The 15,701-nt window shown below is 42.0% G+C and overlaps 1 protein-coding gene across 4 annotated transcripts in view; it reads left to right on the top strand.

The window, feature by feature from the left end:
* Positions 1-15,701, top strand: part of cluha (clustered mitochondria (cluA/CLU1) homolog a) — an 86,789-nt gene that overhangs the window by 56,107 nt on the left and 14,981 nt on the right. For all 4 annotated transcript variants that reach the window (XM_072589854.1, XM_072589851.1, XM_072589852.1 and 1 more), the window contains exons 13-20: positions 235-335; positions 2,142-2,294; positions 2,493-2,555; positions 3,890-4,134; positions 7,608-7,692; positions 8,664-8,817; positions 10,700-10,839; positions 13,109-13,189. In XM_072589854.1, coding sequence (XP_072445955.1) covers positions 235-335; positions 2,142-2,294; positions 2,493-2,555; positions 3,890-4,134; positions 7,608-7,692; positions 8,664-8,817; positions 10,700-10,839; positions 13,109-13,189 — 1,022 coding nt within the window. The remainder of the gene's footprint in view (positions 1-234; positions 336-2,141; positions 2,295-2,492; positions 2,556-3,889; positions 4,135-7,607; positions 7,693-8,663; positions 8,818-10,699; positions 10,840-13,108; positions 13,190-15,701) is intronic.

The following is a 15,701-nucleotide window of genomic DNA, read 5'->3' on the forward strand; positions in this document are numbered from 1 at the left end:
AACCCTGTTGACTCTGGAGTTATGGAATATGGACAAAACCCAAGTATGGCTTTTGAAGGAATGTAATTGTTCACCTTTGGATTTTTATTTTGGTGTCCACATGTTTTTCACGGGCTGTGTAATGTAAAGCGTGCTGTAGGAGTCTAGGTCATTATGCCTTTTGTTGCTGACTCCACGTTTGCTTTACAATAAAACTGCAGACAACATCTAGTTCTGACCTTTGGTTTGTTGCAGGAGTCCGTTTCCATGATCCTAACTGTGAAGAACTCCAAAAACAGAAGCAGTTGTTGAAAGATGCAGCTGCCTTTCTTGTTTCCTGCCAGATCCCTTCACTGGTAAGAATGGAATACCGTTGCCTTCTCACTTACTGCTGACTGCCCATCTAACCCCAACTGCAAAATTATTACTTCTGCTCTTCTTCAGTCTTTTACGGTTCGGCCAATTCCATTGGCTTGTGGTTGTTCCTGGAGAAATAAACTCTAGGTTTGGGGAGTCCAAAACTTGAAGTCATAGGTTTAAGGTGAGAGGGGAGAGATTTCAAAGGGCCTGAGAGGCAACATTTTCATAGAGAAGATAGTGCGTCTATGGAATGAGCTGCCAGAGGAAGTGGTAGAGGCTGGGACAGTTACAACATTTAACACTTTTGGACAGGTACATGGATAGGAAAAGTTTAGAGGGATATGGGCCACGTGCAGGCAAACAGAAACGGTTCAGTTTATGAAACATGGTCAGCGTGGACGAGTTGGGCCAAAGAGTCTCTCTCCGTGCTAAAGCACTCTATAACTCCTCTGCTACTCTACTGTCAATGTATTCCCAAGTTCTTATGGCAGGTAAACAGTTAACAGGCCCATTTCGCCCATCCTGCAGTGTTGAAGATTCCTAATACGACTTATGTCGATAGTATAGATATTGGGGAGGTAATGTAACAGATGGTGGAATTTAGATTCCATTAAAACCAGGAATTAAGAGTCTAATGATAGCCATGAAACCATTGTCAATTCTTGGAAAAGAACTATGGGGCAGTACTGTGGCTCAATGGTTAACATGGCTGCCTCAGCACCAGGGACCCAGGTTTGATTCCAACCTTGCGCAACTGTTTGTGTGGAGTTTGCACATTCTCCCCATGCCTGCATGGGTTTCCTCTAGGTGCTCCAGTTTCCTCCCACAGTCCAAAGATGTGCAGGTTAGGTGAATTGGCCATACTAAATTGCCCATAGTATCCAGGGATGTGTAGGTTAGGTGGGTTAGTTAGGGGTAAATATCGAGTAATAGGGTAGGGGAATGGGATTGAGTGAGTTACTGTTTAGAGGGTCAGTGTGGATTTAATGGACCAAATGACCTGTTTCCACACTGTAGAGATTCTATGATTCTACGAACCCATCTGGTTCACGAATGTCTTTTGAAGGAGGGAAAAACTGCCATTCCTTACCTGGTCCGACCTAACGTGACTCCAGACCCACAGCAATGTGGTTAACTCTAAACTGTCCTCTGGGCAATTGGCAGTGGGCAGTAAATGCTGGCTTTGCCAGCGATGCCATGAATGACTTTTTTTAAAAAGTGGGTGTGAGCACCTGTGTTGGTGTATGTGTTCCCATTTTCCTCGTCCTCATCGGCGTCTTCCCCCAAAGTCATGTTACCTGACTATGGAGCCACAAGAGAACCTCCTGCCCAATGCCATTCTCATTCTGGCTGCAAGAGAAACATGCCATGGAGCTTGAGCTAATGTCTCGTTAAGGGAAGGGATTGGAGAAAGGGGTGACAGAATACTTGTACATCAACTAATTCATTTTCTTATTGAAATAACCAAACATTGGACTTCAAAATGATCTAGACTTGGATAGTCACCTCCTTTAGAATGTATCCAGTCTTCTAAGTTGTACTAGTTAGACGGATGCCATTTTTTTTTGGGCACAGCATTCACTCCTCCTGTGTTACCTTAGGTCAGTTAAATGACTAGAATTATTTTTTAAACCTTTTGTGAGAGGTGATTGAATGTAAAGAATATCAATTTAGTTACAATTGTCTCAGTTCCCTGTGGCTTTTGAAGCATCTCTTCATTTCAGCTTTTGGATTCTCCAGCTTTACTCAAGCATTCTGTCTGTAAACTGCATCTGAAAGAATGTATGTTGTCTTTATTGCAGATAAAAGACTGCGCTGATCACACCGTGCTTCCAATGGATGGTGCCACAATGGCAGAAGCTATGCATCAGCGTGGCATCAACATCCGTTACCTGGCTAAGGTAGTCGAATTTGTTTCAAAGAGTCCTGCTAGACAGTCGTTGGATCACATTTGGGTATGTATTTTTGTTACTAGTTAAAACAAAGACATACTCTTGATTTCATCTTTCAAACAACTTAGATAAACTTTTTATTTAATTCAGAACAGTTACTTAACCACTCTGCATTCAGATTAATTTTATCTTGTGTGTAGTAATTCAAAGTTGGTGTGTAGTACCAATTTTTAATTAAACGCTTCTTTTTAACCATTACAGAAACTTGGAGTTACTGAATTAATTACCCGTTCTGCTAAACATATCTTCAAAATATATCTTCAGGTAAGAAGTAATTCATAAATTTTTCCTCCTGGAGGAAGTATAGATCTAAATGTGAGCTTCAGACTGGGCTGGAGCTGGGATGCAGATCAGTCGTGCTTTCATAAGGGGTGGAACAGGATCAAGGGGCTAAATAGCCGACTGCCCTATTTCAGCATGCCTCTCAGTAAGAGTGTAATATAGGCTGCATCTGCAGTTGATCCTGTACAATATGAAAATAGGACCAAAGACTAAGAAATGTGTATATGATGCATGGGAAGAGAGCATTAGGTAGAATGGGCTTAATGCCCTCTTATTAATTAATTTTAGAATTGTTTGTATGGATGTGAATGCCTTATTTAATAGCAAGTACCTTAAACACGTCCATTGCACCATTTATCTTCTCTTTCTTCCTCCTTTTACTCCCTCCCTCCCTAAGTTGCTGACCAATCCACACAGCCAAGGAAAAGAGCTTCCTTCATACATTTTTATTCAACTCCCTTTGTATTTTGTTCTTCTGCACATCTTTCAATGTCAGCTGGTCTCAGTAGTGGTGACCACAAGACTATCATAGAAAACCATCTGGTTCACTAATGCCCTTTGTAGGGAAGGAAATCTGCTGAGTTTACCTGGTCTGACCTACATGTGACTCCAGACTCACAGCATTGTGGCTGACACTAAGTTGTCCTCTGGCCTTGGAAGCCACACAGTTGTATCAAAAATAATTTTGATGGACTGCAGTGGTTTAAGAAGGTTGTGAGCAGTATTTAGGATGGGCAATAAATGCTGATGTTTCAGGGACACTGTTATAATGTGAATTAACTAATCAAGAAATAAGCTTCCAGATTCTTCTTTTCATGTTGTCAATATCCCTGAGAGCAATATACATTTCTTACCTGGCCACTGATCAGCACTGTTTAACAATGTCACACCTCTCTGGCTACTGATTCCTGGTACACAGGTTAAAACCTGATTGCATGCATATACCTTTGCTTGGATGGCTATGTTTTTGTCGCTGCAGTGCTGTGATATTTTGGCAATGTTTTAATGTCTTTGCAGATTAACCCCTGGTTCTCCTAAACTAGCTTCAATCAGCTAGGAGAGTCAGGGAAGAAATTTCCAGACTATCTTTATCCTGACTGTGTTTTTATCCTCTCTGTTTAGTTACCTTTGATTATAACGTCATAGGAGTGAGTGGGGGTGGAAGGAGACATTAAAAACGGTGTCTGGTTATCATTGCACAGCATTGATGTCTGGGACAGGCTTGATTGACCTTTCCCTGCCCATCAACTTGATGTTGGAAGACCCTGCAAAAATACTGTTTTTGCCTTTTGTTTTTGCCTTCCTGCCTGCATTAGGGAGTGGAGCTCTCTGGCCTGTCTGTCGCCATAAGTCATTTCCTCAACTGCTTCCTCAGTTCCTTTCCAAACCCCATTGCTCACCTCCCTACGGATGAGCTCGTCTCAAAGAAAAAGAGGAACAAGAGGAAACCACGGCACCTGGGCAATGTTGACAACACCACCTGGGCCAGCACGACCCCTCAGGAACTCTGGAAGAACATCAGCAATGAGACGAAGAGCTACTTTGGCTTCAGTATAGACTGGTACGGGTAACTGAACTGCAATGCATTGTTGGAGTGCCGTGCTGGTCTCCCTTGTCTAGATTGTGGTGCTGGAAAAGCGCAACCAGTCAGGTGGCAGCTGAGGAGCAGGAGCCCTGATGAAGGGCTCATGCCCGAAACATCGATTCACCTGCTCCTTGGATGCTGCCTGACCTGCTGTGCTTTTACAGCATCGCACTCTTTACTCTGATCTCCAGCAGCTGCAGTCCTCACTTTCTCCCTTGTCTAGATGCCTTCCTTTGAGCGGAGTAGGCTGGGAAGGGGGGGACCTGATCGAGGTGTGCAAAGCTAGATAAGGTAGTTTAGTAAAGGGGCACAGCCTTAATGTCAGAATCAAGAGGTTTGAGAGGATTTGAGGAAGATGTTTTTCACCTAGAGGGTGGGGATTACTTGGAATTTACTGTCTAAAAGAGTAGTAGAGGCAGAAACCCTCAAGACATCAAAGAACTATTTCGATGAGCGCTTGAAATGCTATAAGATGGCTGGAAAATGGGATCAGAATAGATAGATGCTCGATGATCGGTGCTGATATGATGGGTCTAAGGTCCTTTTCCAGTAAAACCTCTGACTCAACTCTAATCCCAAGGAAAGAAATTGAGGGTTTGGTTAAGAAAAAGAAGGAAGCATATGTAAGGTAAAGACAAGATAGATCAAGTGAATCTGTAGAAGAATATAAAGAAAGTAGGAATATACTTGGAAATCAGGAGGGCAAAAAGGGGACATGAGATAGCTTTGGCAAGTAGAATTAAGGAGAATCCAGAGTTTTTACAAATACATTAAGGACAAATGGGTAACTAGGGAGAGAATAGGCCCTCATCAAGATCAGCAAGGTGGCATTTGTGTGGAGCCGCAGAAAATGGGGGAGATACTAAATGAGTATGTTGCATCAGTATTTACTGTGGAAAGGATATGGAAGATATAGACTGTAGGGAAATAGATGGTGACATCTTGTAAAATGGCCATATGACAGAGGAGGAAGTGCTGGGTGTCTTGAAATGGGTAAAAGTGGACAAATCCCCAGGACCTGATCTGGTGTACCCTAGAACTCTGTGGGAAGCTAGAGAAGTGATTGCTGGGCCTCCTGCTGAGATATTTGTATCATCGATAGTCACAGGTGAGGTACCGGACGACTGGAGGTTGGCTAACATGGTGCCACAATTTAAGAAGGGTGGTAAGGACAAGCCAGGGAACTATAGCCCAGTGAGCCTGATGTTGGTGGTGGGCAAGTTGTTGGAGGGAATCCTGAGGGACAGGATGTACATGTATTTGGAAAGGCAAGGACTGAATAGGGATAGTCAACATGGTTTTGTGTGTGGGAAATCATGTCTTTCAAACTTGATTGAGTTTTTTGAGGAAGTAACAAAGAGGATTGATGAGGGCAGAGTGGTAGATGTGATCTATGTGGACTTCAGTAAGGCGTTTGACAAGGTTCCCCATGAGAGACTGATTAGCAAGGTTAGATCTCACGGAATGCAGGGAGAACTCTCCATTTGGATACAAAACTGGTTCAAAGGTAGAAGACAGAGGGTGGTGGTGGAGGGTTGTTTTTCAGACTGAAGGCCTGTGACCAGTGGAGTACCACAAGGATTGGTGCTGGGTCCTCTACTTTTTGTTATTTACATAAATGATTTGGATGCGAGCATAAGAGGTAAAGTTAGTAGGTTTGCAGATGACACCAAAATTGGAGGTGTAATGGACAGCAAAGAGGGTTACCTCCAATTACAACAGGATCTTGACCAGATGGGCCAATGGGCTGAGAAGTGGCAGATGGAGTATAATTCCGATAAATGTGAGGTGCTGCATTTTGGGAAAGAAAATCTTAGCAGGACTTATACACTAGTGGTAAGGTCCTAGGGAGTGTTGCTGAACAAAGAGACCTTTTGGAGTGCAGTTTCGTAGCTCCTTGAAAGTGGAGTCACAGGTAGATAGGATAGTGAAGAAGGCGTTTGGTATGCTTTCTTTTATTGGTCAGAGTATTGAGTACAGGGGTTGGGAGGTCATGTTGTGGCTGTACAGGATATTGGTTAGGCCACTGCTGGAATATAGTGTGCAATTCTGGTCTCCTTCCTATCGGAAAGATGTTGTGAAACTTGAAAGGATTCAGAAAAGATTTACATGGATGTTGCCAGGGTTGGAGGATTTGAGCTATAGGGAGAGGCTGAACAGGCTGGGGCTGTTTTCCCTGGAGCATCAGAAGCTGAGGGGTGACCTTATAGAGGTTTATAAAATCATGAGGGACATGGATAGGATAATTAGGCAAAGTCTTTTCCCTGGGGTCGGGGAGTCCAGAACTAGAGGGCATAGGTTTAGGTGAGAGGGGAAAGATATAAAAGAGACTTAAGGGGCAATCTTTTCAGAGGGTGGTCCGTGTATGGAATGAGCTGCCAGAGGAAGTGGTGGAGACTGGTACAACTGCAACATGTAAGAGGTATTTGGATGGATATATGAATAGGAAGGGTTTGGAGGGATATGGGGTGGGTGCTGGCAGGTGGGACTTGATTGGGTTGGGATATCTGGTCGGCATGGACATGTTGGACCAAAGGGTCTCTTTCCATGCTGTACATCTCTATGACTAAAGTTAGAGACGTCAGATTTCCCAGTTAAGTATTTATGTTAGTCTGTCCTTTTTCTGAGACTTGGTTTTGTTTTGAGTTGTAGTTGAATGGTTGCCATCAGCACAATGCCACATTTTGTGAGCCTGCACTGTTGGGTGTCAGTGGGCTGGGTTCTTGTGAGGGATTCATAGCTGAGCAGAATGCAGCGCCTATTCTGACCTGCACAATGTTGAATGTTAATGCTGGGCTAACTAAAATCAGGCTGGTTTATGTAAGACCCATGTCTGAGAATCACCTTAATTCCACATCAAACCAGTGGATCTCTATGTGGATCAAAAACATTAGTTTTGCAAAGAGAGTCAAAATATAAGCAGAGAGCTGGGCACCTATTTCATGTACCCCATTAATGATGCAAAAAGAGAAACCCAGAGTATTTTATGTCTTTACCTTACAGTCTTTGGCCAAATGCAGCAATTCAGAATAATGACTTCTGATGCAAGGCTAAATAGACTTCAGCATTGGTGTATAAATTAGCAATTTAAAGAAAAAGGAACTTTTTTTTCTTTTCTCTATTTAATAGTGCTTGTTGTTTAAAATTGTATCAGTCTTAGTGAGCCTTAATGATGAATTGGAGCACCTTAATTGGACTTTGAAGAGGTAAAGAAAGGAAGTATTTTAGATTTATATATTTGGAGTGCAACGTTTTGTTGGCAGGACTTAGCACAGGGTTTAGTTTTGGTGAGTTTCGGATTTCTCATATTCTGAATCACCTGTTGGTGCAAAGAGACCTGCAAAGCTCTTGAGACGGTTCAGTTGATTGCAAATAGTGCACGTTTAGATTCCTGATAGATGTCTTATTTATTCTCAATGTATGTTGTCTCTCTTTATCATTTTGTGTAGTGAGAGTGTGGATCAGGCTGTAGAGAAGTATGGCCTACAGAAAATCAGCCTCTTGAGAGAAATCTGCGTGAAGTCAGGTATACAGGTAAGATCATACAACCATACAGCAGAGGATGAAGCCATTCAGCCTATTCATGTCTGTACTAGCTCTTTGAAAGAACTATCCAACTGGTGCCACTCCCTGGCTCTTGACCGTAGTCCTACAATTTTTTAATCTGCAATTTTATACCTAGTTCCCTTTTTGAAGTCAGCATTGAATCCGCTTCCACTATGGTTTCAGGCAGTGTTTCAGAATGTAACAACTCAGTACCTTTAAAAGGTCTCCTCATCTCCTGTGACTATTCTGCCCGTTACTCAAAGGACAAGCTTTAAAGGTATCAACCCTTCTACCAGTGGAAAGTCTTTTCTTTTATGTAACCTTGTCAAAATCCTGCAGCATTCTTAACATCTCTTCTAAATTTCCTTTTAACCTTCTCTCCTGTAAGGAGAAAACACAGCTTTGATCATCTCTGCACACAACTGAGGTTCCCACTATCATCAGAGTAGATTTCTCTGACCTTCTTCAAGATTCTGACATCCTTTCTACAGTCTGGTGCCTAGAACTGGCCACACCACTGCCCTAGCCTAGCCATTGTTTTATAAAGTTGAGCATAACAATGGTACTGATTGTGAATTGACTGGTTGAAGCAGTTACAATCTATGTACAAGTAAAGATCACTAAGTGATTGGAAGCTCAAACTCTTGAATTGATTGTCTAATTATTTTGGATGCATGGAGCAGGACCAAATTAATGCTCATCACGAGCGTTCCCTCTAAGCTGTGCAGCCACTCGCAGAGTTCACCCATACCTGTCGGCTCTGGAGGCATTAATTTCCAGGTTTGCGTGCATTGTCATGCACAGAACTTGGAGACACACACTGATGGGAACAGTTAGAGGGAACATAGCTCATCACCCCGAGCAGTGACACTCCAGTAGTAAATGCTGTGTGTAATCCGGATATTGGTTGGATCCATCTGTGATTGCAAAGTATTTATTGGAACCTTTTGACTTTGTAGATCCTGCTGAAAGAGTACAACTTTGACAGTCGTCACCGGCCAACCTTTACAGAGGAAGATATCCTCAACATCTTCCCAGTTGTCAAACATGTGAATCCCAAAGCATCTGACGCCTTCCATTTCTTCCAAAGTGGACAAGCTAAAGTCCAACAAGGTACTGCATCCACGGTACAGGAAGTGTCAAGGATTTTGGCAGGGATCTTCTGTTCTCCAATTATTTGCTAATAATGAGTCTGTTGGCATGAGGCCTTTATTTCAAAAGGAATGAAGTATAAAAACAAGGAAGTCTTTCTAAAACTAGACAATGCATAGTCAGATCACAGCTGGATGACTGAGAATGTTTCAGGCCCCTTAACTAAGGAAAGATATACTGCATTGGAGGTAGTCCACTGCAGCTTCACTAGGTTGATCAGGAATGGAGGGACTATCTTAGAAACAGAAAGAAGGAGCAGGAGTAGACCATTTTGCCCTTCAAGCCTGCTTTCCTATTCAATAAGATTGTGGCTGAGCATCTAACTCGATGATCTATTCCTGCTTTCTCCCCAGACCCTTAGACCCTTTTTAATTCTAAATTTTATATCAGACTCCTCCTTGAAAAGGCCATTTTCTGTGGCAGACAATTCCATAGCTTACCACTCTCTGGCTGAAGAAGTTTCTCCTCATCTCTGTCCTAAATGGACAGCCACATATCCTTAGACTGTGACCTTTTGGTTCTGCACTTCCTGGTCATCAGGAACTACCTTTCTGCATTTGAGCTGTCTGCTCCTCCAGTCGTTTTCAGAACCGTTCGGATCGGCCTGTCCTGAAGAAGTCAAACTAGACTCGAAACATTAACACTGTTTCTGTCTCTCCACCGTTGCTGCCAGAGTTACCAAGTTCCTCCACCAGTCTCTGAGTTTGTTTCCGATTTCCAGGCTTCACAGTATTTTACTTTTATTCCAAGATTCTTGGTGAACTTGGAATATACGCAGAAAGATAGTTTTCCCCTTGTCGGCAGGGCTTTTGCCCAAAACGTCGATTTCGAAGCTACTTGGATGCTGCCTGAACTGCTGTGATCTTCCAGCACCACTAATCCAGAATCTGATTTCCAGCATCTGCAATCATTGTTTTTACCTTGGCAGGGTGTTCAAGACCAGTGGGCATAATCTTTAGAACAAGGAGTTGTCCATTTAAGACCAGTGAGGAGGAATTTCTTCTGAGGCTAGTGACGTCTTTTACTGAGGTTACTTTCATGTTCCACATTTATAATTTGACCTTTAAATTCCACCAGCTTCCTAGCTCATTCCCCTGGACTCCTGGAGTACTGTCCTACTGACATTACCACTACATTGCCATCTTGCCCTATTTTATTCCTGTGGATTACTCTGTTTAGCAGTCTACCCAGGAGGGAACTGTTCCAACTAAGTTCACAAAAAGATGAGGTTCATAGCCTACAAAGGAAGGTATGACATACTTAATCAGTAAAAGATTTCCCATTTAATGAATAACTTGCAATTTCAAAGATTGCATTATGAAAATGGATTGACAAATGTCATCCCTAACAGGTGAGCTTAAAAATATAGCAATTCTGAAGTACAGTAGTTCCCCCCCCCCCCCCCCCCCATACCTGTGGGGGAAAACGTTCCAAGACCTACCACGGAAGCCCGAAACAGAGGTAAGTGTGAACCCCTTCATTTTAAATAGGAAATTTACCTTCCCAGCAGCCCCTGGTTCTGGAATGTCTCCTGTAATAAGTTCAGCCTGTGGTCAACCGCGAGTAACTGAAACCGTGGAAACCGGGTCATCCTTATAGGTCAAGTAACTACAGACACATGAAACATGGGCAACATGGCAGGTAAAATAGGACTGACATCCTGAATTTCATTTCAGCAACATGTGGGGTAACATTTAAATAGGGTCAGGCTGAGGGTGATTATCCCTATTCATTCAATTCTGGCCTTGTGATACAGAAGAAATGGTCACATGGCCTCCCTCATTGTGAATCCTCCTTCATTGTAACCCCTGTATAATTTGGTGAAAATATTTCTTTTTTACAGGGTTCTTAAAAGAGGGGTGTGAGCTCATCAACGAGGCCTTAAACCTTTTCAATAATGTATATGGAGCGATGCACGTGGAAATCTGTGCATGCCTGAGGTTACTGGCACGTCTAAATTACATCATGGGTGACTATAATGAGGTATGGCCTCCACTGCCATTCGTGTTTTGTTTTATATTGTAGCTGCTGGAATTACAGGTGGTCCCTGATTTATGAGCAGTTTATAAATGAAATAAAGTATAAGTATTAATTTTAAAGATCTGACGTGCTAACGTTTGCTCCTACTTACAAATGTCTACTTTGTTGTACTGTCTCATGTTCCAACTTGTGTAATCGACTTATAAACTTATTCAAGAATGGAATCCATTTGTAACCCAAACACTACCTGGGTCTTAAACACTAGTATGCAAGCATTAGTTGTAATCAGGTTCAGGGTTTGTGTAAGGATATGTGTAGCTTGCGTGATGGTTGCCATGGATATGGGTGTGGTCGCTGAGCTGGGAAGTTGATTTGCAGACGACCAGTACAGCAGCGCTTCACAGGAGGGTGCAGAGCACTGAAGATGTCACCTAGACAGAGGGCGAAACATCTGCAACTCAACCTCCCAGCTCAGTGAACATACCCACAACAGAATCCATTCTTTACTGAGATATCACAGCACACGATTTCCTCGGTATAAACTCTTTGGTTCATCACACTCCCAGTCCAGTATATGGAAAGCATTCTGTGATTCACTCATAACTCTTTTACTAAATCTACTTTTGATTGCTATATTTCAAGCATACCAACACTAAATCATAATATTTCAAAGATACATAAGTGATATTAGAATGACCAAATGGAGGTAACGAGCTCCCATTTAGCTCCTCTCCATTGCTTCCAATTACCCTGCGATGTGGCTGTATGACCCACTTCATTTTATTACGAGAAACTTGGAAGGCAGTTATGTATCACCACGAGTATCCAGCAGGATATTGTTTTAACTCCAGCCTACTATCCCACAAACAGCCAAAGATGATGAAGTGCACAGGCATTGTGAAACCCCATTCACACAGTAACTACCCTTGGGAATCCAAGTCAGCACAATAAACTGTAATGGTCTCCTCTTATCTCCTCTAACTGAGTCCAGTAGCAGAATAAAGCTGATCAAATCTGATCTTTCCACATTCTGACCACTTCTTTCCTGATTGCTGAACCTGTCAAAACGATGCCAATCTGCATTTATTTACGGTCTAGACCATTGTATACGAGACAGAAGGAAAACTGAGATGGGTGGGATATTTGGAAGAGTGATGCCTTTAAGGTCCTCTTTAGAGGAGCAGAGGATGGTGGTGAGCTGAAGGGATTTAGACTTTAGAATTCCCAAGCTTGGCTCCTGAATGGCTGTAATTTACTGTAAGAGATGCACAAGAGTCCAGTCCATAGAACCAAGAGTTTGTGACCAGTTGATGAGCTCGATCGGATTATACGCATGAGAGTGAGACCAGAAAGGGATTTAAATATGAGGTTGGGAATTTCAAGGCATTTAGAGATTGGAGATGAGGATAGATCAAGAAAGCCTACGATTCGATGTGTTGAGATAGTGTGGAGTAGGTTGTGGGCAGCAGCTATGGATGAACTTTAATGTACAGAACCTGGAAGATGGGAGGTCGGGAAAGGGTCGGAGTAGTTGAATCTAGAATTATGAGGATTTTGATAGCAGATCAGCAGACGTATAGGTAGAGTAGAGGTGGGTAAGTGGAAGTTGGCAGGACTTGTGATGAAGTGGGTGTGGGCTTTCAAACTTAGCACCAAACACAGCTTTCAGGTTGTGAATCATCTTGTTCAGCCTGAGACGATGGTTTTCTAGAGGATTGCAATCAAGGGCGGAGTTTGTAGCGGTAATTGTGTTGAGTACTTCTAACCCCCGTGAAAAAGCAGTGTTCATTTATGAATTAAGTATGTATCAATAGATGGACATCACAGTGGGTCAGCCAGCATCCATGGAGACAAAGCAAGCTAATGTTTCAACTTAAACCACCAGCTTGCTCTCTCTCCATGGATGCTGCCTGACTTGCTGTGATCTCCAGCATTTGTTATTTTCAGTACAGATTCCAGCATCTGCAGTAATCTTTTCCTGCATAATTATTGGTTTTGGTTATGAAAAAGGCAATTAAATGTTTAAAAATGGCTCGTTTTGCCATTTTGAAAAGGGATTAAATAATAATAATTTAAAAACTTATTCCCTGGCTGTAATGAATGCTCAGGAGTGTGGACCAGGAAATTAGAGGCTAGTGTTAAAGCCCCAATCTGCAATTTGTCCAAAACAAATGAGATTTTACCATGAAGGTGAGTTATATCTGATTTTGCCATGTACGGTTTCCTTTTAATGGACTGTGTATGATGTTTTTTATTTTGCTTTCCATTTAAGGCCTTGAGTAACCAGCAGAAGGCAGTGCTGATGAGTGAAAGAGCACTGGGTGTAGATCATCCCAACACAATCCAGGAATATGTAAGTACTATTTTAAAAACAGTCATGTCATCTCTGTCTTACTGAGGCAGCAGGGTTGAGGAAGGACATCCAAACAATCAGTTACATCTGTGCAAAGCATCCACTAGTTTAATTGCACAATAACCTCCTTCCACTCGAGAAAGATCAGCATGGGTATGTAGCAGCTGTGAGCCATGAGGTTGCTGCACCACTTTTGTCCTAAACTGGAGATGTCAGGAATTTTGGTTCCATGATACTGAAGTTCTGCAATACAGGCAGCGCAGTGAGACCACACCTGGAGTATTGTGTGTATTGGTCCCCTTACCCTAAGGAAATACACACGTACTTACCATAATCACCAGACTGCTGGGATGGCAGGTCTCTCCTATGAGAAGACTTGGCCTGTACTCTGCAGAGCTAAAAAAAAAAGAACGTCACTTCATTGGCATTTACAAATTCTTATGGGACTCGACAGGGTGGATACAGGAAGGGTGTTTCTGCTGGCTGGTCAGTGTAGGAACTGGGACACCATCTCAGAATAAGACGTAGGCTGTTTCAGTCTGAGACAAGAAGTAATTTCTTCACTCAAGAGGGTGGAGAATCTTTGGAACTCTATCCCCCGAGGGAGTGGAAGCTAAATCATTGTTCAGGTCAGGGATCAATAAATTTCTAGTTACTGACGACATCTAGAGATGTGGGGATATAGCAGGAAGGTGTGGTTTAGGTAGCTGATTGAACATGATCTAGAATGGCAGAGCAGGCTTGAGAAGCTGAATAGTCTCCTCTTGCACTTGTGTTTTTGAGAGTGCTGGTGGAATGCTAATTTATCTAACCATCAGCTATTCCGGCTGCTCTTGCATTACTTTAGCCATGTTTTTTTTTAAAGCCATTTGTGTCTGTTCTATCTGAATAGATCATTTACAAATAGTCATGAACTACTGTGCATGATTATCGTGACAACATAGCAGCCTTAGTTGATTGTTTGAAGTTTGAGATTGCTTGAGGTTTGTCACCAACTGTCCAACTTTTCTTCACAACTTTATACTGTTGATAGATATTTCCTAGTGTAATATAACTAAAGTCTTAAGTTCAGTCCAATAGTATATTAGACAATAAAATAAAACAACAGGAGTTCCCAAAATGTTAGAATCAAATTGCTACATTTCAAAGAAAACTTTGCTTGGCTTGAAATGGCTTAATAGTGACAGAAATGTATTTTTAAAAACTTTAATTGTACATGAGACGGCCTTAACTATGTGGTACAGTATTATCAAGGGTAACAAATCATTACAAATATGGAAAATATCTCTGACTCAACCAGCAGAGGTTTAATGGCTGATCTCCAGTCACTCAGAGTTGCTGGTTACTTGGCTTCATGAATTCTGTAGGACACAGTTCCTTCATATTAGTTGGATGCAGGCTTGATGTTAACCAGCTTGCAATATTATGTAGTGGACCATTCATTCAATTTGCAAGAAAGTAATTCAAGCAGAATGCTCAGTGCACCCTGTGGATTGTGGGAGTTGCTGCCATTTCCTTATCCAGCCAGTTGTAATACAAAAAGATCTTTTGATTAAGATTTATCACAAGGTGTAAAGAGTGTAAAAGTCATGAGGTCATGGTGATTGATCCCTTAGACTTTATTCACATCCTGTGTAGAACTGGGCTCTGCAAACACACAAGGAGGATTAGGAATGGCTACAGTGTCGATTCACGAGGATGTTGCCTGCTGGGTGCAAATGCAAAAGATAAATGGTGCAGAAAACTTGACAAACTGGAAAATGCTACATGTGATATGCAATAGATCAAAATCCTCAACATGTTTCAATTTTCAAATACAATGTTATAATTTTTTTAAAAAGCTTTTCTCATTTTTTCCTAAAAATGCACCTTTTCTTTAAAGACCATTTTTATTTTCCATTCTTTATTGGTTGTCTGTGTGGAGCTGCTTTTTGTTTCGGTGTGGGGTAGATCAGCCTGTTGGGGTGGCAGTATTATCAGGAGGTTTCCCACACTGGGACCTCATGCGGACCACCTTATTCAGTGGCTGCCTATTAAATGTTGCTGTGATGCTTTCTGGTCGGTTCCAGTGGTGTTTTTGTCTGGGATTTGCTTCACAATAAGTCTGTCACTGTTACTTTTGCATTCTGGTGACGATATTTCCTATTGGAACCATCAAAAGAAATATTATTCTATAATCCAGATTCGAACAAACTGGGCTGATGTGAGAAATGTGTCAGGATTTTGGTGATTTAACGAGCATTTCAATTTGTATTCCTTTGAAACAGCACAGCCTTTTTACAACCTGTTTTGATTTCCTATCATTGACCTTCTTTCCCGAAAGACCTATGTTCCTAACTTTACATTCCAAAGATATAAATAACGGTTTTATCTTTCACATTTTGCCCCCCCCCCACCCCCCCTTAAACATAATTAGCTCTGTGCTTGGACATGGTTCCACATCTGACATGCCTTTTCCATTATCTCCTCTATGTGGCCATTACTGATGCTGAGTAAATGATCTAATTTTCAA

This window comes from Chiloscyllium punctatum, chromosome 19 (genome assembly GCF_047496795.1).
Source record: "Chiloscyllium punctatum isolate Juve2018m chromosome 19, sChiPun1.3, whole genome shotgun sequence".
Classification (NCBI taxonomy): Eukaryota; Metazoa; Chordata; class Chondrichthyes; order Orectolobiformes; family Hemiscylliidae; genus Chiloscyllium; species Chiloscyllium punctatum.